General features: G+C 42.0%; 2 protein-coding genes across 2 annotated transcripts; both read right to left on the bottom strand.

The window, feature by feature from the left end:
- Positions 1 to 736: 736 nt before the first annotated feature.
- nomo (nodal modulator) lies at positions 737 to 16,649 on the bottom strand. Its single transcript, XM_072384380.1, has 31 exons — positions 16,414 to 16,649; positions 15,737 to 15,826; positions 15,607 to 15,652; positions 15,431 to 15,531; positions 14,976 to 15,082; positions 14,785 to 14,857; positions 13,905 to 14,057; positions 13,533 to 13,670; positions 13,080 to 13,169; positions 12,855 to 12,960; positions 12,579 to 12,729; positions 12,320 to 12,497; positions 12,002 to 12,143; positions 11,768 to 11,899; positions 11,144 to 11,280; positions 10,949 to 11,036; positions 10,691 to 10,754; positions 10,494 to 10,589; positions 10,169 to 10,390; positions 9,643 to 9,725; positions 9,289 to 9,448; positions 6,870 to 6,996; positions 6,475 to 6,588; positions 6,187 to 6,314; positions 5,911 to 6,052; positions 5,642 to 5,725; positions 3,215 to 3,325; positions 3,012 to 3,113; positions 2,771 to 2,890; positions 2,557 to 2,649; positions 737 to 2,280 (listed from the first exon to the last, which is right to left on the bottom strand). Exons 1-31 carry the CDS (start codon positions 16,567 to 16,569, stop codon positions 2,149 to 2,151), a joined length of 3,666 nt encoding a protein of 1,221 aa, XP_072240481.1. The 5' UTR covers positions 16,570 to 16,649; the 3' UTR covers positions 737 to 2,148.
- A 62-nt stretch (positions 16,650 to 16,711) lies between these two features.
- On the bottom strand, positions 16,712 to 24,951 carry LOC140305490 (transmembrane channel-like protein 7). The gene is made up of 16 exons (XM_072384381.1): positions 24,779 to 24,951; positions 23,507 to 23,771; positions 23,271 to 23,410; positions 23,017 to 23,172; positions 22,838 to 22,923; positions 22,593 to 22,738; positions 22,381 to 22,528; positions 21,125 to 21,307; positions 20,804 to 20,961; positions 20,589 to 20,703; positions 18,965 to 19,062; positions 18,340 to 18,523; positions 18,122 to 18,252; positions 17,786 to 17,941; positions 17,615 to 17,693; positions 16,712 to 17,523 (listed from the first exon to the last, which is right to left on the bottom strand). Exons 1-16 carry the CDS (start codon positions 24,792 to 24,794, stop codon positions 17,326 to 17,328), a joined length of 2,259 nt encoding a protein of 752 aa, XP_072240482.1. The 5' UTR covers positions 24,795 to 24,951; the 3' UTR covers positions 16,712 to 17,325.
- Positions 24,952 to 25,049: the final 98 nt, after the last annotated feature.

Genomic DNA, 25,049 nt, shown 5'->3' with positions numbered 1-25,049 from the left:
GAGAGAGCAAAATTATTCATTCATTTTCTCACACAGTGAAAACCACTTCATTACTGATATTGTTACAACACAATCATGCACAAACAGACGAGAGATCAGACAAGATGGCATCTCTCCATTCACAGTGAGAATGTTACCAAAGTAATGTAGAACCTCTATGACTTTGCTTAACCCCGTCAACCACAGCATGGACAGACCAGAACTGTCCAGAGGTCTGTTCTTGATCACATACTTTATATCCCACAACTTTGTGCAATATCTAACTTGGGAAAATATTTTTGGACCCCCTCCTTTCCCTGTTGGTTCTATTGTTTTATTGCATAGATTATGAAGCTCTTTGCTATCTGACATACTTTATATTATGCTGTCGGGTAACACAGAGAGAAAGGGCGGATGAAGGGAGGGGAAAACTCTCCAAAATGCTATTGTGTACATTTTCATCTGAGGCTAAAAATCAGAAGAGTGAGCCCTGATAGTTCTGCTACAACTTTGTAATCTGTTTTAGCAAAACATCGGCTTGTCTCGACTTTGCCTTACCATTTATATAGAAGTAGCAATAAGTCTCACATGTTGTTGTTGACTTTCTGAGGATAGTCCAATTTTTGTGAGATTCTGTACAACATCCATGAGGAGCAATCATTCTGAGCATATTTTATCCTTCATACCTCATATATTCATGTCTAGAATAACACTGCCCCCAACAGGCAGAGCTGTGACGCGGTCAAGTTCATTTCCATTTTAGTCAAACTTTATTTTGTCAAAAACAGATTCTGACACAATGACAATGACAGAATACCCCCCCCCCCCCCCCCCCCCGCCCCTTCTAACACCCCAGCCAAACAATAAGCCTCTCTAAATGAGGCCTAAGTGGTAAATATTTCGATTCAGAGGCTGTTTGATCCTCCAGTGAAAGTGAGCAACAACTGAGATTAAATAGAGAAAAATAATTGTGGTTCCAGAGCTTTCACAGTATATTACGCAGCTCTGTGGTGCAACAATGAGCTTGAGAATTAACAATGTTGTCTTATCTTTCTGAGCTCAACACAAAGTTGAGACGGACCCTTTGATTCTCATTTTTGCTTTTATGAATTAGTCCCCTTAAACACACACTTTATCTGACAAGAGTAAACCGCACTTCTGAAAGACACCTGCTAGCATACAAATTGGGTAATCATTCACACCTGATTAAACACATTTAATAAATTAATCAACTATCAGTTAGCCCCAAAGCTCCCTACCGCACTCCCCCAGCCTACCCTTTAACAAAAAAAATAAAAATGTCCTCACACAGTATTCAAACTCAAATTTCCAGCATTCTATCCATCAACTATATCCTGAGCTAATGAAAAAACTGAAATCAAGTTAATCTTACATCACACTTACAGATTATAAAAAGACCATCAGAAGTGGAGTGCTTCACAGTAACTTGTTGGTGAATTACATTTAAGTAATATGAGAACAACAGAAAGCTGTTAGCTGTCTGTCAGGTTGGTAACACCTTAGAGTGTTAGCCGCTGCGGAGCCCCATGTTTCTGCCGGTATGAGGGTCAGTTCAGTTTAACACCTAACTGACTTCAGGGGTCATATTTAAGCTATATTATTATGTCAAGTCGTTGATGCTCTTTGTTGGACATTTTAGAAATACGTAAGCCTATATTGATTCAAGTCTGATTAAATTCCACTTCCACTGTGACCCCATGTCCTGACTGACGAGATATGCAACGTTAAGACTGACATAGGAGGCACGTAAGTGCAATAAAAAAAAGAAAGAAAATGTTTTAAGTTGATCCACATGAAGTACAAATGTATAAAAATTGTTCTGCTCCAAGTATTGACAGAGATCTCAGACAATGATGGCTGTGGGGAAAAAAACAGAACAAAAAAAACCAACAGTTAACTAATAAAAGAAAAGCTGTCAGTCCAGTGAATCAGAATGGCTGATGAGGTGGTGGTATCGCATGTTGAGTGGTCTGTGCTGGACTGAACCTGAACACAGTCTCAAATCACACCTTGACAAGCTAAACGGTTCACTAGCACTGAAAACACATGGATGTAAATTCTGATGAAGTGTAACCCAGTGCTCTCTGAGGCTGAGGTCAAGGTTGCTAGCGTTCAGTTTAGTGTACAAAGATGTGATGTGAAGGCGCCTCATGTGCGCCTGGCTTTCTGTCTCTTGGCCTGACGTTTGGCTTCATCTAAAGCAGCGCTGTCACTGCTGGCTTGGGCCATGCTCCTCACTCCCTGGATGCGGTTCACCAACTGTAACAGGAGAGGAATCACCTGGAAAACAGGTCAGCAGACTGTGTTAAACAAATGCTTTCTGGTCGGAAAAATCTGAAGTATTAAAATTAGCCATGCAACAAATAATGGGATCAGCAGGAAACGAATACAGAATATAAAAACTGGAAAAAACAGGAAATTCTTTTAAATGCCGATCAGACTTTTAGGCTTTGCCCTGACAAGGCCAAATGCCAGCAAGGTTTATTCCAGCAGCAGAAGAAGGCGAGAAAATCTCTATGAATGTCTTGTCATGATTAGTTGGAGCTTGCCATGTACCTTCTCGTGGTTGTACGCAGCTAAGAGGAGGAGCAAGGTGAGGGGCAGAGCTATGTAGGAGCCCTGTGCAACATCCTGGTCAGGCACTTTACGCTGTGGGAAACACACATGCAGTCCGTGGATAACGATTTAAAGAGAAGGCTAATCAATATTATGACATGTCTTATAATAAAATTTAGAAAAGCAATGTTTTAAAACTCCTTTTGCATCTTACAGTGGGGTTGAAGGTGAGAGTGATGTGCTTGTGGTAGCCAGTGGAGGTGAAGGAGACCTGGGGCAGAGTGTAATCATACTGGGAGCGGGACAGCGTGGAGTACAGCATCAGCACATAGCTCTGAAAAGCACACAGAGGTGACTGTAGATATGAAAACAGCATGTTCTGGATCATTGCAGCTCGAAAAATTACATTCAATCCAATTCAAACAGAAAATTAAAACAGAAGTTAAAGCTGATACCTCGCCATCCCGGTCCAGAGGAGGGAAGTGGAAGAAAAGGGACTGTCCGAGAGAGACGGTGTTGATTGGATTGTCCAGATTGTCGCTCTTGTATAGTTTCACCTATACAAGGAAAACAATGTATTATTTGCAGTTTAACTTCACAGATTAATGGTATAAAGGTTCAGGAAAACACACTAAACTGCAGCGACAACAAGTCATACCGATAAAGTTGGGAGATGTTCAGGAGACGTGATGATGTTTCCACTGAGGTCGAACTGATTGATCTGCCTGAAGGCGATGATATTGACCCCTTCAATGTCATCACTGCCAACCTGAGGGGAAATTAGAGCTTAATCTAATAATACCACCTTGACCTGGTAAATGAAATACCAAATGTGAATTTGAGGTAAAGCTTTTGTTCAAGTCACATGCTGTGATAATGACAGAGAATTAAGGGGAATTAAGGCATTTCCAGCCTCAGAGAGATTAGGAGGACATTTCAGACAAGCTCAAATTATGAACTGAGAGGTTTAAACTTTGCTGGTGGAATTATTGTTGCTTTTGTTCTGTGTATAGAAAGGACCCATGTGATAAGGCAGCTGATTTAAGTTATAATCACAGGGTTCTCACAGTTATTTCAACAATTCAGTTACAGAAAAAGCCTTTTTCAAAGTGGCAGGGGCATGCTATCTACAAGCTTTTTCCCTTTTTAAAGTGTTCATAACTGAGTTGGAAGTGTGAAATAAAAGTGTGATGCTGAAAACTCTTGAGCTTTTGACTGTTAACACAAAAGCTTTTCTTTGGCCATGAGATACGCAACAGTAATGGCTACACTAATCTGTTAAAGCGCTAGCCTTAAAACTTTCGCACAATGGTCACTCTGGCTTAAATTTTCCTTAATGCGTCATTCAGACATGTCTGTGAAAGAGACAGAAAGCACTGCGGTGTGTGATGTTCACTGATGTCCTCAGATTCACAGTTTTGTCACATGTCACAAGCACAGTTGTTGTATTTAACAAAGACAGTGGATGGAAGCTACTGAAAACATATTTCCATGTGCTTAAGCTGGGAACAGTCAAGAGGGTTTACAGGCATTAAAGTAGCAGTGTAGCTGTCATGAACTCTAAAAGAAAATGCTACGGGAGCATCAAATTCAGAGTCAGAGCTGAAAAGAAGCTGCAGCACCACAAAAAAAAAGTCCTCGTTACAGTGTCGTAATGCCAGAAAAAGTCTTATCAAGCACACCTTATGGTTTGTTTTTATAAAATCAAAGCAGTTTAACTGTTTCTATGAATACATTTCTTTTACACATTTGGCTCAGACGCTGTGTCCATGGTTACAGTGTCTTTCACAACATTTAACTGAAACGCTCTTAATTTGTTTTAAATTGTTTATCTGTTAGCCAAAAAGCTTAAACATCATCTGTAGTTTGTAGGAAATATTCTTCTAAAAAAGGTGAGTCTGACTTCATGTCAGCTCAACTCGGACGACACTGGGTACAGTTCAATGGACCTGCAAGTATCCAAGTTGCTGCCGTGATAACAACTGATGGCATTCTCTAATTAACAAGGAAATGAGTTTAAATGCTTCCTACATTAACTCATTTAGCAAAGGAAACACTGGAAAGAGAGGATACCATGTCTCACAACTCACTGTGGCTGCAACTTTCAAAGCGACACTCGATTAGTTTCATCCCATCGTACCAACCGGGGTTTGTGTAAATAAAAATGAGGACAGGAAGGTGAGTGTGAGCAGCCTGTGACAGCAATATCCTTCACAATTGTGGCCGTTTCTTTCCTTTTTTAATTACAAACCTGATAATAAAGTAATACTTTGAATAATATTCCATCATATTTGCATGATGTACATGAGAAGGCCTACACATAACAGACAACAAAAGGTAGGAACCCATTTTAAACTGCATCTTAAGAAACGAATACTATCAGACACAAACTCTAATTTGTTCTAATTTCCTTTATCATGTCTAGGAAAAATGGCAACGATAACAGTTTGACAGACAAAAGAATTGTATTTCCGCACCAAAAAGGTGAGAGCTTTAAGCCAAACCTTGGTATAACTCAGCTTGGTGTGCTGTGTGTCTTTATAAAATCTGGAGCAACTGGATAAGTAGAGGACACAAGAAGAAGTGGCAGGGGCGTGCTATCTACAGCAGCTGAACAGCATCTGGAAGTGATGTCCTTAAGAGAGAGGAAAAATAAATCCAGCAAAGACCCGACACGGGACCTGAGAGATGCATCTGGACCTTTGCACCAGTTCCTGGACGTATGAAATCCCTGTTCATTGATCACTGTCACAGAGCTCTGATCTGCTAAGTACAGATACTGTGTGTCCAAATAGAGAAGTGTGCTGAAAGTAACGCGACAGCGAATGAAAGCTTTCAATGCCAAAGACAGCAGATATGCTCACATCTTCTTCCAGACTTTTTATCCACTCTTCCTTTTATATAATAACAATATTGTACAGTCTTGTATTGTATAGCATTTAGTGTTGTGTTGTTTTCTTTTCTTGCTAAAGTGGGCGTTTTAAAAGTCAGAATTATCTTTATTGTCATTCAAAATGCATAAAAGAAAATTAAAGTTGACGATAATCCTCGCTTGACATCTGGATGATGAGCAGTTGTTACCTACCTCTATATCTCTGTGTTGTGGCAAGGCCCGTTCTATGTGGTCATTGCCTTCAGCTCGCAGTTGAATCAAATATTTGCAACCCGGCTGCAAGAAAGCAATACACAATTTTAATCAAATGAGATGTTCAGAAAAACAGCAGAATAATCATATCCAGTCCATTATGCCTGCTCATATGCCATCTACATATTATATTTTACTAAGTGAAATGAAAGGGTTTCTTTATGATCCGATACAGAAAGTGGTAATTTGAACAATTTGTTGCATCTCACCAGCAGACCCCTGAGTCTGAATCGACCCTCTTCGTCGGTGACGGTGTCCTCACTGTAGAGGCTGCAGTCTCCCTGACCCACCGCCTCCACAGCCACATCCCTCTCTGCGTCCCCGCTCAGGGACTGTACCGCTCCGTAGCAGCTGAGGACGGAAGTACAGGCCCACAAAAATGTACAAATTTAGCCTGTGACTCTTTTAACGATGCTGTCGAGCAGTACAAAAGCAAAAGTTTAGTTTAAACAGCACAACACAAACAGTACGAGGTGCACTCATACCTGTAGGCAGTCTTAATGCCTGTTATATCGATGCTGAGGTTTTGACCCTCTTCCACTGTGATCATCTGAGAGGCCGGCTCAAAGCGGAACTCTTTCATCATGGGCTTGAAGTAGTACTGACCAGGACTCTGAAGAGACAGACGGTAATTATTTATTTTTTATGGAAAGCAGAAATGCTTATTTTATCTAAAGCAAAAGAGAGGTCAAAGCACACACAGCTTGATGGAGTGAGGCACTACAGCGCAGGGAGCCGATCCTAAAGGGATGAAAGAACGGTCTCTTTCTTACCAGGTTATTGAAGGTGAGGAGGCCAGTGTCCTGAGTCAAAAGGTTGGAACGGAAATGTCCTCCGCTCAGAGACAGAAGGACGCCTGACAGGGGCTGGCCGTCCTCTGACTTGATCTGGATCACACACAGAATATCAAAGCCGACCGAGTACTCCTCAAATTAAAAAACTGATTCAACTATCCGAGACTGATCTTCTCTTTTTATATACACTTTGTACATTCAGAAGGAACAAACAAGCTGTTCATCATGTCCTGTCATATTCGCTTGAAGCACCACAATCAGAGAAGTGTACCACAGATGAAAAAGTCAGCTAAACAGTGTGAATTTAACAAAAGGGGCTGGTGATCAACGGGATGTTCTGCATGCATGCGTGTGAGGACGGTGGTCACATGTACCTTGAAGGTGACGCCGGCCAGAGCGAACGCTTTGAAATCTCCCTGGGTCCCCTCCACTGGACTCAGGACGAAACCCTCTTTACTGGCACTGATGTCGTACTGCCGGTCGCTGTGGAGCGGACCCACACTGAGGGGACGAGAGGAGAAATGAGGTGGGAGACGGAATTTGTCACGTGGTTGGAATGCACAAGAGATGCCCGCAGTGCAGATCCATTATTTACTTTGAATTATTTACACAGAAATTGTGACACAAATGCTGCTGTGTGAGCTTTAGCGATTTGACCTCAAGCAATAATTGCTGCAACATCAGATTTATTATAATAAAAGTAAAAGTTTCATGGAAGAAACTCGTTATTGATGAATTTTCAACAAAGTCGCAGAGGTCCAAATTTAGTCCCCATAAAGCATTACATGTCATAAGGTGCTTAAATCTCAGAAGATCATCTTCCACACTGACAGTTAATGTAAATGTTCATATAACAACAGTCGTAGAGCCACTTCGACTCGGCCTCTGACAGGCTTACATTTTAGAAAAACCAAACCCAATTAACCGTAACTCAAGCAGCATCAACAGTAGCCAATCACAGGAAGAGAAACAAAAAAACAAAAAAAACAAGAGAACAAGAAATATGATGAGGTTTAAGGTGATTAAAATCAATAAACAGCTGACAGGTTTATAATACCTTCATTTTTTTGTTTTTACATTTGATCCTGACACATTTAATCAAGAAGTCATTAAGAAGAGTTTATGATCGAGACTTTCTGTATTCAAGCTTAAAATCGATCAGACGCTGACATTTAAATCATTTAGGTCTAAATTTAGCTTCAGCCTCAGCTATAAGTTTGCATTCAACATAAAACCTTGTTGAATATAAGGAATAAAAAGTAATTAATCATCTTCACAGAATGGCCAGGCTTTGCCACAGAATATGCTTCCATTAAATGGTGCTGCTGCTTTTGTGCATGCTACAGTGGTTCACTGTCAGGGCCCTCTTGAGACATTTAATGGAACTGGGCCATTATTAATTCCCAACCCAATCTCTGCACAATCTACCCCCCCCCCAAAATAACTATTTGGGTTTTAATCTGTTTTAGGCTTCAGAACAGGATCAAAATTAAACTTCACTGTTGCACCTTGACCAGAGTCTGCTTTCATTTCCTGGTTTCTCGGCATGCACACACCTTTAAAGCGCAGTCCACATATTTTCAACAGAGCTGAGGTCATGACTTCAGGAAAGCCATTTAAAAAGCTTACCATTAGGCTGCTTTATCCACTCCACAACCAGTTTTAGTTTATGTTATAAGTCACTGGCCCATATAAACATCTGTCCATATAAACCCATCTGTCTAACTGATGGGTTGAAGTTATGTGGAATTGTGAGGCTGTCATGCTCCATTATTCCATTCACTTTGTGCTGTTTAGCAGTTCCACTGACATCAGTACATACACAATGCTAGCAACCCCGTGACTCCCAGTGGGTGTTGTGGTTGAACAGCTCCTCAATTCAATTTACTCTCCCAAATATACCTCTGGTCATTGAGGCCAAACAATTCAGTCGTCGTCTTGTCTGACTGTCAAACGTTCCACCAGAAGGCCTATTCCAGCTGCCAGGCAGTGGCAGGGTAGGCCCTGGATAGTTTGCCAGCCCATCGCAGGGCCAACAGAGACAAACGAGACAAATGTTCATCCTGAGCCTACGGTCAGTTTACAGCCACCAATCAACCTAACGTGCACGTTTCTGGACGGTGGGAAGAAGCCACAGTATCCAGAAGCTTTCCAATTATTTCTCTATTTCTCACATACAAATGTTTGAACTGGTGATCTTTAACTCTGCAGTTGTTTAAACGTGACTCCAAGAGACCTTCCTGACTTGTGCAGATCTATGATCATCTTTCTCTGATCTGCACTGAGCTCCTTGAACTTTCCCGATGAAACGTGTCAATCAATCCAAGGAGCACAGTCAAACACGGAAGTTAAGAGGATCAATTCAGACATTTTGAAATGTTCAGCATCAATAACTGTTATCTATGTGGGTAGAGAAGTATGCTGAGTCAAAGATTTGATTGAAAGCCCAATATTGCCATAACATGTCCATGTTGACTTAATGCAAGCTTCTTTCCTAAGGTGCGTTAATGGATTAGCCTGTTAGTATAATGTTCTGCGAACAGCTTGCTTATACTCAACAGACAGATATATGACCAGATATATGTGGTCAAAACAAATCTCCAGGTCCATGACTGTCAGGATAAAGCGTCACAGACACTCTCTGATGAGGACATTTAGATCATGCAGGACCCACAGCAGCCACACACACATTGTTTAGCACCAATGTGAGGTCACAACTATCAAAGCACAACCCAAAGGTAAAAAAATCAAATATCCTCCAAGTGCATCTTAGGCAAGCTATTTCTCTCGTACCTGTAGGCTCCCATCTCATTGGTGGCCACGGTAATGAGCGGTGCGGCGGATCCTCTCTCAGTGATGGATATCTCCACACCTTGCAACTCTGGTGACACCTTACCCTCCAGGAAGAGTCCTGCACGCCCAATGATGTCCACCAGCCGACCTGGACATGACTCTGGTAAAAGAGAGAGCATATAGTTTGCATCTCACTCAATTTTCAGACTAATTTTCCTAGTTTTTTCACCAGTGATTCACTTTCACTTCAGCAAAGAAGAAAAAGTGCATGAAGCGAATAGAAGAAAAACAAGGACACACATTCAGTCAAAAGTTTGGATACACCTACTCATTCAAAACTAATGGGTACATTACCTCCTGTAATAGTTGCCTCCACTTCAGGAGGGTAGAACAGCAGTTCCTTAGAGGAAGGAGTCACCGTAATCTTCTCACCAGCCCTGTACAGTCATGTTGTAAACATTAACTCACTGCATGACAACGTGGGCTCACAATTCCAAGTGCCTCTAAGAACTGGTGGTTATTATCATCAATGGAAGAATAAGCAAATAATTCTCTAAATATTCAAAGTCGGGTGAAGATAAATAAGTGTTACAAAGTATCCTTTTATTAAAGGTCCGAATAAGCTTTGCACATGAAACATTCAGAGAGATGTCTTCTAAGACGTGACATGTAATAAGTGCAGCTGAAGTCCAGTGACAGTTCACATTTAGACTCCTTGGCAGAAAAATAAAGACGTCTTTCTTTGATTTGAAACATTGTGGATGTCTCTAAATTAAAATTTTCATAAACCAACTTGTTAGGCAACAAACTAGATAAACTAGCTGCTCATCCAACATTTTATTGCTGTGTGAACCTGAGAGTCCTTTCTCTGCAAACTGACCTGGCCCAGTAGGAGAACTCATAGTGGAAGGGGCCTGTCAGTTCATCAGCCTTCTCTTGGATAGGAGGACTATCGTCTCTGGCACCTCCCTCCTCCTCGGCTGCTCGACGCTCCCGTTCCTGGCGGCGCAGCTGAATCTCCTGCAGTTGCTGCTCCTGCCTCTGTTCCTCCAGGCTGCGCAGGGGACCCAGCACCAGCGCTGGCTCGCTCTCAATGGACGATCTGACCGGGGAGAGGAGCACTTTTAAATAAAAAAACATCGAGGGCAGACAGTACCAGACAGCATCTGGCTAGAATGAGCCCGGCCTCATTGAGTCCTAATTACTTGATTGTGACTGTGACATCTAGAATCTTGTCTGTGGTGATGAGTCCCGTCATGTGATGCCGCACCGCAGTGAGGGTCAGGATACTGGGAGCCGAGCTGTTGCATACAAATTAACAGGCGTCAGTAGAATGATTTATGCACAAGTGAACGTCATTTTAGCTCATTAAAATGAATGCACACTCCAGCTCGTTACTTACGTATCATAGGTGTAGAAATCTTGCTCAAACTGATGACAGGAGCGAGGGGTGACTTTGTAAACACCTGGACAAACCCGTTTTAGCTGATTAATTACTCTGTTCCAGTTTTATATTCAGCCAAGTCTGACACAGACCTCCTGGCTAAAAACACTGTATTCCAGCTATACACAAGAGGAAAGTTGCTACACTCTGATATTTGCTCCGTATGCTAATTGATAGCATCTTTAGCTAATGAGAGGTCACGAGAATGAAACTCACCAGGTTTGGAGAGACAGAAGCGATTTACTCCCTTAGAGAGGTTGTATACGCCAACATTCTCAGGTTTGCTGCCATCTTGGAAGAATTCCTGAGGACACATTTGACACACAGCCAGTAATTGTAGAACGGCCACCATTCGTAATGATACATTGCTAATTGTGTACATTAGTGCTTCCGTATTAATGGATTACTAACCAAAGTGATGGCATGGGAGAGGGAGCAGCGCAGGATGTAGCCAATCTGTCTGAACTCAACCCCCAAGACATCAGAGTCGAGAACCTCCACTTCCACGGCCTTATGTTTCCAACACCACTCCTCATGAGAAATACCCACTGATGGTAGTAAATATGGGAGAAGAAGGTTGATGCTCTCCACAGTCTTTAGGATGTAAAGATGTCATTCTAGTCTGAGCTCGGCAACTCTAAAACCCGTGTAACGATGCTTTAATGAAGCTGTGCGTGCAGGCAGCTTGCAGGCAAAATGTGTGCACAGAACAAGGATATAGATAGATGGCGCACCGGAAGGCACAGAAACGCTGTCTGTATAAAGGCATGCCCCCAGAAAACTGGCACTGTATAAAAGTTATGATCGAAAGGTGGTAATTAAAAATTGATTGCCCAACAATCATTACAGAATAATTAGAGGGAATTTAACAGACGTGCATGCAGGAAGAAGGAATTAGTCTACAGACAATGCCTGACTGACTTCTTCAAGTAATGCAGACTTTGCATTTCTGCTCCTCTGAAATGTCGATTTACAAAAGTAATGAAAATGACAACACAGTGAAAAACAAATGCATCACATTGAATCATAAGTAACCTTTGTATTTCCCAGGCAAAACGTTGTCAAAAGAGAAGCTGAGGCTGTCGCTGCTGCCAGACAGAGCCACCGTCCTCCTCTCTCCCTGCCGACTCACCGGTTGCAGAGTCACAGAAAGATCGTCACAGGAAGCTGGAAGAAGTGAACCAGTGAACACAAAGCAGGCAAAAAGAGCAAAAATATGAGGCTGCTTTACAGACAAAAAATGATCAAGTTCGACTGATAAGATGTTACCTAGACAGTAGACTTTTCCAGAGACAGAAGCCATGAATTGGGTGAAAAGGAGGTCTGTGAGAGGCCGGTCGATAAGAGAGACCTGAAGGGCCTGAGGCTGCAGAGCCAGGCCTGCTTTCACCTCTGCTTCAGGGAGAGAGACCTAAACAGATGGAGGTGACATCAAAGCTATACCGAACACTTTGTGTTCACTTTGTCATCTGTATAAATTATATGTGCAACCTCTTAAGTTTCCAGTAACATTTAGATTTTCCCATAAAACTTTAAAGAAGACGTTATAGGTGCTTCCACAGAAACTAAATGCTGCTGGAGCCTTACATGGACGCTGTAATCTCCAGGTTTGGCCTGAAAGCAGAAGGCCCCCTGAGGGTCCGAGTCAACGGTCCGACTGGAAGCCTTGTCTTGGCCCTGTTGCGTCAGAGTGACCTTGTAGCGGCCCTGTTGCTTCATTCCTTCAGGCAGGTGACTAATGGAGATCTGACCACATACACTAAACCTGCGTTGGACAAACATCAGGGCTTTACAAAGTTTGTCAGTAATATGGCCACATGTGAGACCAGACTTAGACCAAACATACCCTGTGGTGATAATGTCGGGAAGTTGAGGCGTGTTTGGGGCAATCTTTACTGTTATTGGCTCAAAGAACATAAGCTCCTTATTAACACGGATGGTGTAGGTACCAGCTGTCATGTTCTCCAGCCGGAAGGAACCGTCCTCCTTACTGATGACTGTGAGAACAGAATGGCAAAGCAAATTACAGATTACAAAAAAAATGAGACACTCCCACAGCGGTCTGCTTTTTTTGTGTTGCTTTTCAAAGACGGGAAACATCAAGTATTTTTGGTATGTTTACCCTTGATCTGGTTGTTGAGGGAGACTGTGGCATCAGGCACGCCCTCCCCACCAGCACTGTTCAGAACTCGGCCCGTCACAGAGAAGCCCATCACACGGAAGATAGGCTGCGCACAGAGCCACAGAAACAGCTTCACATACAGACGTGTGGCTGGGATACTTTGGAATAGTTTTCTTTCATATTTGTAAGCTTACAAATGAAGAAAAGTAGAGATATTAATTTCACCTCAAGCTTCAAGCTGTTGTGCTCCACCTTGAAATTCATCCTTGAAGGGGCAACATCAAAAGTGATCCTTTCTCCCCTGTAGAAAGGCACCTGGAGAGAGGGAATCACAATTAAATGCATTTGAAAGAGAGCAAAGTTATTTTCAGGTTAAAGCAAGAATTGATTGAATTAAACAGTGTTTTTGGTTGGCAGCATTTCAACAACAGCCATTCAGTGCATTTTAACTGGGAAATCCTGTATTTCTCGTATTGCCGGTAGAGTTTGTGATTTAATCTGCTAAATAACCATTGAAATCGCTGGGAGGGAGTGAAAAAAAAGAAGAAATACACCAGCGTGTAGGATGGGGTGACATCTAGTGTTTTCTGTTACAAACAGCAACCAGCTGAATAAATGCAATAATTGCAAGACAGATGTTGTTTGTTTTTTATTCCAAAGAAAGAAAGAAGAACTTACGACGGTGTATTCGCCGCTGGCCAGCGAGGGAAACGTGAAGGCGCCATCATCTCTGGACAGAGCATTGCACAGGTAGATGAGGGAGCTGTCCCCAGAATCTGCACCCTCCACTGGGGACGTGTTGCAGCCACTGATGTCCTGCGAAGCAAAGCAAACGATGAATTTCATGCACTCATCGCTTCCCATCGCTGTGGTGTCAAATCAAACAAAGAAATGACTTATTCTACACAATTCTGCAGCATTTTCCTGAAAAGATGTGGGGAGTTTTTCAAATTAAAGAAATATACAAAAATCTTGAAATAATGTGGAATAGATGAGACAAAAACATGTGAGATGTAGTTTGTCTCCTCACTGTAAATAAGGTTAGTTCACCTCTCTCTGGACTGTGGCTGAGTACAGTAGGAAGGTGACCTCCTTCATGGGCTCTCCATCACTGCGGACCTCCCCTGAGACATCGTAGCCTCCGACCACCAGATGGTCGGCGGCCGGGGCGTTGGCATTGGAGACCTGCACCGAGGTGGTACTCTACAGGAAGACAGCAAATGTTTCTGCCTAAGTTGCAATGAGGGGTTGAATAACTGCTCTATCTGGAGCAGTGTGCTTACTGCTGGAGATTGTTATTTAGAACTCTACTGACCGGAGGAGGCATTTTATCAGCTGAGCAAGTAAGAGCGTAATGAAGCTTACCCTCAAGTGATACAGAATGAAAAAGAGCTTTGAGACTTTAACTGAGAACTGTGACAACATTGAGCTCAATATGTTAACGCTCTGTTATGGGGATGAAAAAGGTTTTGCAGACATTGAATCATGAATTACAAACCTGCTGATGTGTCCCACTTTTATTTAAGAAGACTCTTAGTCACACTCGGCTCTTTCTTCCGACTTCTTTTAACTACACCAACAGCATCTTCACTTTTAGCAGTTTACATGTTGTTTCTAATGAAATCTAATCAAAATAAGATTCTCTCTTTATTTTTTTTTATAAAAGATCAGCGACTGCACAGAAAGCTTTGGTTACGTCTTTGCAAAGTCATTTGCTCACTTTAAAATTTTTTAGAAAATTCTAATCAAAATTTACGAATATAATATAGATTTAAAGGTACTTTTCAAACATCTTTAGATACCAAAAGTTGCTGTCATGTGACAGCCATTGATCAAATTCAAACTTCCCAGCTTTAGTAACTAACTAAACTCACAGAACACAGACTATATATTGTCTTACAGCTGTGCAGATGATGACAAATAAACTAACCTTCTCAAGAGACCAAGAGGGGTGGGAAGCTGTGATATCATAATTTCCAGGTAGCACTTTGAAGAAGGTGTACCTGTGTTAGCAAAAGCAAAAACATAAAAGTCTTTTAGCAGCAAACAGTTTCAACCACACGATGACTGCTGAGGCACCTGTGTAAGACCTCACTGAACAGACGGGTGTGAGGAGCTTACTTTCCTCCAGGGTGGGTGATCACACTCTGGAGTTTCTCCTCTGTTCCCGCGCGGCTCAGCTTCACTTCCACTCCTGCCGGGCCGAGGAGATGACCCTTACTCAGAACCTGGACAATACACACGACACGAACAAGAACAAATTATCAAACACAGGCAAAACTTACCGTAACGCAGATCCTGCATCAGTTAGCTATTCAGCCTGTTTAGCTTAATTAGAAAAATAGAAATAATCTTGGGCAGGTTGTAGCAACAGATGTTCTGGAAAACAATGTCTACAAGGAGCTTTTTTAACAAAACTGGTGAGAAACTATGCAAAAGCATCCGTGTTAGAAAGCAAATGTTGTAAAGATAATTGTTACAGATCAATTTCCAGAAAGAATCAAGCAGGCGTCTCTTATTGCACAATTCAGATCTGCATATTCAAACGGCGCGAGTTGTAACTCATCAATTCTCACCGTTCCTGAGACAGAGAATCCTGTAAAAACAAAATTGATGTCTTCTTCTTTGGTGCAGATGTCACTGACTCCATCCACATGCAGGTCAACACTGGTGGGCTCTGGTGGCAGACATAGAATTACATACAGTCTCTGACACTCAGCAGATAAATGTGCAGGTTACGAGGCTGTCTTACCAAAGCTCCATCCAAGAGGAGGCTCAATCTTCAGAACAAAGTCTCCCTGTGGGGGGTGGGATTAAAACTGTGCGTTACAATCACTCCAGAGAAATACAGTCAGAAGTACTCATGTGAGTGACTCTCATACCTTGTCATAAAGAGGAATCATGAAGTAACCATTGATGGGAGCACAGTCCGTTTGATATTTCAACGAACCTTGTTTCGTGTACAGCTTAATCTGGGGGGCAGGGAGGAGGACACACATACACAAAGTATAGCTGTGGTTACTATACCGGATATATCATTTGTTTGAGGCATTTGTATACCAAGTTACATGGCAAATTATTCAAATAACTTGTAGAATCAAAACATAAACCAGTCAACTTGGAAGTGAGTTCATTTCGCTTGTTTAAGCACCAAATGGCTAATCCCCAGCACACTGAATGAGACAGGATTAAGATTGGTGACGTGGAGCATTTAAGATCTTCCTAATCAACACTAACAGATATTAGGATTAGGAGTGACAGCCACGTGTGATATATGCACATTAAAGCAAAGTTAACGTTAAATATAAACTGTCAGTAAACCGTTACTGCGCTGAAAAGGCACATTGGCAATGTAGCAATGAACTAAATCATCGTCAAACTAGATTAGATGTACCATTTAATGAGACAACAACGGAGAACCCGCTTTGAATTAAAACACCTCTGTTTTTGACATTTCATTCAAACTGACATTCAACCAAATAACTCCGCCTAACCTTTGCCTCACTACAAGTCAGTTAACCGTTAGCTAGCATGCTAACCGGAACGTTAGCAGTCTCACCTCGATCAGAGAGTAATTGATTTCAACGTCGGATTTCACAAATCCACCACAAGCCACCACTATGTCATCAGAGGATACGGTCAGGAACTGAGAATACACGATGCAGACTAAAATCCAAAGGGATCCAACGTCTGCCCGGATCGTAATTCTCAACATTTTGGCTGGCTGACTGACTGATCTCTCGCCGAGCAGAGCAACACAACACGCTGCCTCCGGTTGTCAGTGAGCGGCCAAAGACGCCGTCGGCAGCGACCTCTGGTGGATCGGAGGTGGACCAACAAAGACCAGACAACGTACTGAGAGATGGTTTTTATTTTTTCTACGTATTTTTGGTTTAAAATGCAGACACCTAAAATAATAGAAAGGTATAAACAGAAAAAAATAATTAAAAAGACATTCCCCTTAAAATCCGTCTGCAACATCATCAGTAGTATCAATAGACCCATTAAGTTATTTAGAGGTACGTAATGACAGATTAGTAGTGGAAATGTTTTGTTCATCCGCATTATTATTATCATAAAATGTAAAAACACAAACAGCAAATACACACCGACATAAACGGGTTGAAGTAATATGAAAAAGGAGTTACAATGTTAATACAGTTAAAGTGCTTAAAATCTTAAAGGTTTTAAACTGAAGTCCTTCTCAGAAGGAAAAGATAACAGTAAATACAGTAAAGAAAAACAAGGCAGCTGACTTCCAACTTTTGTTTTGGTTCAGTTTAACAATATTCCGATTGTCAAAAGAAGAAAACTGAAAAGACATGAGACATTAATGCCAGTGGGCTCACAGAAGCTCTCATGTTGTAGTGTGTGCACAATAAAAAAAAGATAATTTACAGATTTTCATTTTGTGCTCAACCCCAGTACGTTCGTCTTTCCTCTGTTTTTTCTGTAACATCAGGTCCTTTCCTCACACATGTGTGAAGGAGTCTGGTGGTGAGTGTGCCAGGAACACGGCCTCGTTGAAATTGCTGGAGAAGCTGGTGTGGTAGCTTGGGCTGCTTCTGCTGCCGCTGCGGGGCTGAGATGTGGACACTGGGGATGTGAGTGCTGAGAGGTTTTGAGCCTGGCACAGCTTCTGGATCAGGAAACGTTTGTCACGGCCCTCCTGAGGAACAAAAATGACACCAAGATAAGATTTGAGGTCATGCTGTATTCTGCAACAAAACATACCACAGTTAAATCTACAGAGTTCATACCATGACGAGCTGCTCCCTTAGCTGGTTAATGACTTTCTTGTGAGCTCCGGCGAGTGCAATCACATAAAACATGGCCAAACTGTAGAGAGGAATTGAAGTTTTAAGATGAAGCCAGTCAGAGAAAAAACAAATGTGTTCATTGAAGGTTAAAATATCTGACTGACAACGCACCATGTAACAACAAAGAAAGAGACAGCAAAGGCTTCCGAGGACAGAGCGAAGAGCAGAGTTTGGACTCCCTCAGGCAGCTGGGACACTGTAGTTGGCAGCACCTCCCAGGAGGTGGTGTAATTAACAAATGGTCCACAAGCCTGGGAACAGTGTATTCTGTGCAAAAACAAGTGAGTGAATACATTTATCTCTCCACACAGATTTATCTTTTTCACACCTGAATACCACAATGCTTGACAGGAGTATACTTCCTCAAGGTTTTATCAGACCTGGAGTAGGGCTGACATGAAATTACATGACAGACTTAAGCTTAAACATACTATGGGCATTACTCACTGTGCTACACTAACTGTGACAGGCAGGGAGGCCAGAACAAGACCAATCAGCAGCACGCCGAGGAAGAAGAAGTTGGAGCTGGATGCTCGGAACGGTCGTGTGGCTGGGCGGCAGTTTTTAATTAATGATACCTAACAAAGATGGATCAAATGGGTTTTTTAAAATGGCTGACATCATCATTTCAGAGTTAAAATTTCACAGTGAAAAGCAGAGTTCACCTTTTTGATGTAGAAGATAAAGAAGTATTTGATGGTGCAGATGGCAGGAAGCATCGGACAGTAGAACGTGCCGATCCAGCAGATGGTCTGACCGTAGACGATCTCCAGCACATTTTGAGGAATAGCAAACTCCTGCTGGCCCCACCACCTAGCCAGCGACCAGTCACAGTGCTTCACAATCAGCCTGAGAAAGACAGGGCAATGCAGGTGTTGGAAAAATGCTCTTAGGGGAAAAAATGAGGGGGGAATTCAACTCAACCCAAAGCAAGAAACTGATAGAGACTAAAAGAATAATCATTTATGCCATCAGAAGCTAAGAAAATATTATAATATGTAAATATTTGGAAAGAGTTGGTTGAATCCACTCCTTTTCTGTAAGGGAATCGCAAGCCTTCAAAGTTAAATCTTTAAGTTTGTTGCATTTTATCAACTGACATGAGTTGTGCGTAACTGAAATTTAAGTGTATGAAGTAAAGCTGCCAAATGGATGTAATGAAGTTGTTACCCAACAGAGAATAGTTTGAATTTATCACTAAAATCACGTCTCTCTATTAAAATGCCTTGAGATGAAAACACTTTATGATGAACACAACTTTTTTTTACTTTGGGAAAAGTGAGGTCTTACTTTCGAGGAAATTCCACAAAGATGGTGACTGCAATGATGATGATGAAGTCAAAGACGGTGAGTTTGTACATCTCCTGGCCCACACGGGTCTCCCAGCACTGCCGACAACCACACAGACACAGAGAGGCTTAAGCAGCTCGTTCTTAGCAAACATGCGTACAAAACAGGCTTTTTTCCACTGCGGACATCAGACAGCAGGTTCAGTACAGGTGTGCAAAATGATGGCCGAATGACACTCATAGGAGGTCTTGCTTCCTATCATCCACTCTGTTTAAATGGATCTTTGGGAAACTGCTCGCTATCCCAAGAGTGACAGAAGCCGAATTTAAACTGCAAGAATCTTTTCCAGCAGCAAGGGGCCTTCAGGGGGTCCTTCAGGGGGTCCTTTCCTCTAGACCCTCAGTTCAACAGCAGGAACCAGGGGCTGAAAAAGAAGCTCCAGGGCAGAAATGTCAGATTTGAGCTTCAGAAGAGAGGTGGTACGTTACCCTGAACTTCTGGGATGGGGCTTGCAGAGCAGAACAGCTCTGATTGGTCAGATGCTCCCAGTATTTTATTTTCCCCCTTCTGTTTCAGTCATTCAACCCGTTATGTTTCAGTTGTACCACATGAGTAGTTGTTACTGATTGTAAACACAACATTCAAACTCAGATATCTGTTTTAAGAACTCCACAAAAAATGAAGGGACTATGCTGAGATTGTGTCAAGAAAGCAGCTAGATCAGAGCAATGAAGCATAAATCTCTGATTGTTTCACCGGGGTTGTGCTCGAAGGCACCAATAAGAACACCTAAAACCCTGCAGAAATGTGTAATAATAACAGATTTTAAATGAAAGCACTTTTTGTTGATAATGCAGAGTGACGGACAGCTGAGAAGACAGCTCAAAAGGTCAAGCAAGCTCAAAAATGAAGACCAACCTCATATATGACAAGAAAGCAGTGAAGTGTTGATCACTGATCAATGAAATACCCAAATGAAAATACCCAAAGAAAAACTCTGGACCACAAGGCCTGCTCGTGCTGCCTCTACGGCGACAGAAATCTGCTTTAGAGCAGATGAAACATTGTTTCACAAAGGTTGTGTTCGGAGGCACAAACTAAACTCCATATAAGTGTGTGAAATGGACAATTTAAATTCAGCTGAAACACTTCCTGGTTTGAGTCTCCGAGTGGTCAAGAAGTAAATACAGGAATAACAAATTAACAAAGAAATTAAGTGAATCAATTCATATCAAAATAACATTTAAAAGCGAGTGACAGTAAATAAATAACTAAAATTAAAGCAAAAAAATTCATTTATTTCATACACTATTCAAATATTTTAGCATCAATTATTGTGTTATTTATTTTAGTAGCATCATCTAAACGTATTTATTTAGCCATTTATAGAATTTTGGATTTATTTTGGATTATGGCACTTTCTGTCCTCCATAACTGACAGCAGACATCAGCAGACTTCATTTGCTTAACCTCTCTCAAACCTTAGACCTCAGTGGAAATGTAACAGAGCCAAGGCTAAACAACATTTTACCTCCTGGAAATAAAACCAAATGCATCTCTCTACACTCAAAAGGTCTCTCGTGTCACAAGTTATACTGAATAAGAGCCGAAGAAAATCACTTACAGAGTAGAGTTTGTAGTTGTAGCCACAGACACAGGGCTCCTCTTCACATTTGGTGATCTGAGACCAGAGAGTGAAGAGCAAAACCCCAATACTGGTCAACCGCATGAAGACACACCTGTGAGGAAATGAGACCAAGACGGAGAATCACAACTACTTCTAAAGCTAACACCACCTCCTATGAACAGGATGGGTTAATGCCTGGAGGTCCACTGTACCTCATGAGAGTGAAACGGATCTCAAAGGCAGGTGAGTAGTCCTCATAGTTGATGATAACAGAGAAGAGGAGGGGGGTGATGAAGTTGGCCAAGGTGATAACGATGGAGGGCAGATATTCGTAGATGAGCTCCACAAAGGGTCTTTCTTCTGTTTTTGGCTTTTAAAAAAAAGAAAGAATACTTTAAACAGACAGGATGCTTGACGTAGGTAGAAGATGGAAAAACATACATGTTGGTGTGACATTAAGGAAGATCAGATCAGAAAGGATTCAAAAAGGCTGCTTGCCTGCATCAGAGAGCTCTTCTGAAACATTTTAGTACCTTCATGAACTTCATTTGTGCCTCCTGGGAGAAGATGGTGGCCAAATAAATGCTGTAGAAACAAGCAGCCAGTACACCAACGACGAAAAGGTTGAGGATGAGGCGGATGACGTAAATCCGACACTTTTCCTTCCGAGTGCGATCGGCTATTTTCTGTTTGATCCTCTCCTCCTCCAAATCAGTCTGAGGACATTGACAGGTGACACGGGTCAGTTTTCTAACATAAGTATCACTTGTGTATCTTATTTCATCACTCGATGACAGATAATGATAAATAAATAACTAAAAGTCCAATGAGTCTCATGAGCTTCTGGAAACTACATTATGGCGTGTGTCCTCACAGCATTGTTCACCTTTTAAACTAAAAACTGCTCCAACAGGTTGCAAGAAAAAAATCTCAACAAGAAATCAATGCCCACACACAGACGTTCAACCATTCTTTGCTTTGCTTTAGCTCTGCTGCAGACTTGGGTTTTCTTGGCTGCATTTAAGCAACGCACACGTCAAATGTCATTCCAATGTTGTGCAGACCTGAGACACACACACACAACTGGTGGAGACCTCGCTTGAAAAGACAATAAATTCATTTTTTAAAAGTCTTTGTAAAACATAAGAAGTCCACACCAAGAACAAAGAATAGTATTACTCATTTCTCATTATTTGGACATAAAAACATGCTCATGTTATTCATGCACTGTATATCTACATGTGAATTATATTTCTGTTTCATCGGGGATCACATGGCAGGCCTCTGGAAGCTAAATAAGCCAGTATAAGAAATAAGTGCATCGGCAATCTGAACAGGTACAATGTGAGGATGACGACAGAGAGACAGCGAGAGGCCTACCATTCTGAGACCTTAGTGCTCCATACGTTAAAATACAGCCGCTCAGTCAATGTGGCCTTCACAGGCTTTCACTGTTCAGCCTTGAACAGCCTTAAATGAGACGTCTGCAGTCAAACAGACATGTATGAGACATCCATCATGTCTTTTATTCATTAAATTGCTCAGTGAGGCAAAGCGCTTTGACAAAGGCTGGGTGCGACGCTTTTCTCTATACAGCCACAGAGTGGCCCTCCTCACGGTGACCAATTAAAAAAGAATTAAATTGGCAGTTTAAATATTAAACTGCCAATTTTATATTTACTCAAAACAGAATTTTTCAATATGGAGGATGCTGGAATTACAAATACCCACCTGGGAAATGGTTTGTAACCTAGATTAAAACTGACTAAGAAAGGATTATCACACTCACCCTGAGCTCATACAGCAGACTGCTCCTCTTCAGCTTCGCTGCATTCTTGTCGGTGATGCAGAAATCCCAGCCAGCAAAGATCTTGTTGCAAAAACTCTGAAACCGATCCTCATCCTGAACCAGGCTACGTTTGAATCCAGTGGCCGACCTTAAAGAGAGGACAAACTTCAGACCCCTTCCCTTTAACTGAATTCAATTTCTCATGGGTTTACCTTTTAACAATCCATATAAGACTGAGGAAGAAGTACGCAATAGTTGCCAGCAGGTACGCCAGCGCCAAATTGTATGTGGCGTTTGGAAAGTGGATTTTGTCCACCTTGTAGAAGCCATAAAAAAGGTAGGTTTGTTCCAGGAAGCCCTGCAGATTAAGCACAACAGGTAGTAGAAGGAGTAAGGAATCCACACGGATGGGTTTTTTTCCTCTAAAGACCATCAAATGTAAAGTGTAGGTACTTACACCACCAGAAAGTAGATCTGTAATGTGCTCATGAAAGATGACAAGACCCCGGCGAGCGCTGCTTGGATAGTTGCCGCACTCGCTGCCTGTCGAAAAACAAAGTTACATATAAACTTTCAATATATCAAATAACATGTTTGTTTTACACTTTGGGTTGAAACAAACGATCGTCCTCTCACCATCGTGCTGGTTGTAGGTGGTATTTCCTGCTGCATAGGGGGCAATGATGATGGGCAACATGACAAAGCTGAACATGAGCAGGAAAATGATCAGGTTGAGCACGACCAGGTAGCGCAGGAAGGAGAAGTAAGACAGGATCCCCGTTCCAAACATCCCTAAAGAGAAGTGAAAGGGGGAAAACACAAGGAGGTTAACCACCATTTGTACCTTTTGTAAATATCTATCATGTAGACTATACCGTTCTTTGTCTTACCCTCGATCTGGTGGATGTCGCCCCTCCAAAGCTGCAGGGAGCTCAGCCACTCTTCAGCATCATCCCTCAGCCTCTTCAGATATTTGCTGGTGTTTTGCCTCCACTGTCTCCAGCTGCTGGCCTCCTCCAGGCGCTGTGTTCTAATAAGTCACACAGTCAAATAAAGACGCAATATTATGTTACATTTTCTGACACAATTCAACAGATCTGATTCATATAAAGACAGAATTTCCTACTTGTCTCTACGTTTCTCAGCCATGGGTTTCGCTAGTTCTCTGATGGGGCGCTGCTCCGTTTGACTCTTCTGTTTCTCCTCATCTCTGTTGACGGTACTCACGCCCCATTTCCCACTGCCAGAAGAGCCTAGCCTTGCTCTGGAGCTGCTCCGTTGTTTGCTGCCACTGGTTGACGACTTCCTGCGGTACAGGAGGGACTGGTAGCTGGGGAGCTGGTCCAGCAGAGGGTTAACTGCGATTCGTCCACTGCGATCAGTGAAGAAAACTTGAAAGACAGACACAATGGTTGATAATGTTGTACTTCAGGCAATTATTTGTGATTCAGATGTCTAATCAATTGCAACAGCAAAATGTATTAAGATGAACAGCAACAGGCCTATGTAACCCAGGTAATCCCAGGTTGTCCCTGTAACTCTACCCCTTCATTTTGGGGAGGTACGGTGCCTCTTTAGAGATCAAGGAGAAGGATCTAACCCATCGACTGGAGCTTTGGGAAATATTTGGACAACCACCTGACCTTGATCCCTAAAAAGAAAATGGGCACCTTACCTCTGCAAAATGGTGGAATATGATCATGAGGAGGAAGATTGTGCCTGTTATTACACTGTGGTCTTTCCATACAAACACAGTTCAAATCAGGCCCCTGTTTCTATACCTTTTCCAGCCTGTTGGAAAGTTAGTTCCTCCCATCACAATTATATTATTTACCAATCATTATAAAATGTACCCATATTGTGGTCTAGAATTGAAATATTACTTCTCTAAAAATCACTTTAGACACCGAGATTGAGAATTCACCCTCCCGTCTTATCTTGACATGTTCATTTCATACTCAGTGACCGATCACTGCAGCATGAATATAATGATTGAAGCAGCAAAAGAAGATTTCAGCTACAATGTGTTAGTTTTACACTACAACCCTTAGGGTTACCGTCTTCCCTTTTATTTAATCATCTCTTTGCTAAAAGAAAGACCACGAAGTAAGGTCGACATTTCTGGTAAACTTTATTTAAAGGAGCAACACATTTTGTATCACTTGTATCTGTCCCATTACCACACACGATGGCGAAGAAATGCGGTAAAGAGACTCAAAACTAATGGAGACAAACAATCCCCCTGAGATGATCCGCAGTTTTAAGTCGTTAACAAGCAGGACAAACTTAGCCTGTCGTTAGCAGCTGGTGGATCCAAACCCGATGCTAGCATTTTTAGCTAATGCCGAAGTAAGTTGAGTTAGTGGACAAACTAAGGACCGAAGTAAACTTCAGTTACCTGAGTCGACCTCCATCTTTCCTTTGTCCAAATGGGAAAGTAAAGCTTTTTGGAGGATTACGGTGCTGCTAACTAACAATTAACCCGGCAGACTTCGTCAAATACATGGGAGGTGACACCCTGGGTGTCAGGAAGAAAACAGCCTTTTCCACAGACCACTCCCTGAATGAGGATCCAGCTCCAAGAGACTCAGCCACAGCTTGATATCATATGTCTGCAAACATTTAGTTTTCCCCTTCGTTGGAGACACCAAGGAGGAAGGGGGGCAGTT

This window comes from Leuresthes tenuis, unplaced genomic scaffold (genome assembly GCF_036924035.1).
Source record: "Leuresthes tenuis unplaced genomic scaffold, fLeuTen1.0.hap1 SCAF_4, whole genome shotgun sequence".
NCBI classification, from domain to species: domain Eukaryota; kingdom Metazoa; phylum Chordata; class Actinopteri; order Atheriniformes; family Atherinopsidae; genus Leuresthes; species Leuresthes tenuis.
The sequence above is the reverse complement of the archived record's forward strand: the minus strand, read 5'-3'. Positions and strand labels throughout refer to the sequence as shown.

Excerpts from the sequence above, each read along its gene's own strand:
- LOC140305490 (XM_072384381.1), bottom strand. Across the intron at positions 22,924-23,016 it reads CACCTACAACCAGCACGATG|GCAGCGAGTGCGGCAACTAT; the intron begins GTGAGAGGACGA and ends GTTTTTCGACAG. Across the intron at positions 17,694-17,785 it reads TCTTTCTTTGTTGTTACATG|TTTGGCCATGTTTTATGTGA; the intron begins GTGCGTTGTCAG and ends TCCTCTCTACAG.
- nomo (XM_072384380.1), bottom strand. The coding sequence starts at position 16,569 with ATGTTGAGAATTACGATCCGGGCAGACGTTGGATCCCTTTGGATTTTA. Across the intron at positions 14,058-14,784 it reads CCTCTTGGTCTCTTGAGAAG|AGTACCACCTCGGTGCAGGT; the intron begins GTTAGTTTATTT and ends GTCTTCCTGTAG. Across the intron at positions 10,755-10,948 it reads CTTCTGTCTCTCCAAACCTG|GTGTTTACAAAGTCACCCCT; the intron begins GTGAGTTTCATT and ends GGGTTTGTCCAG.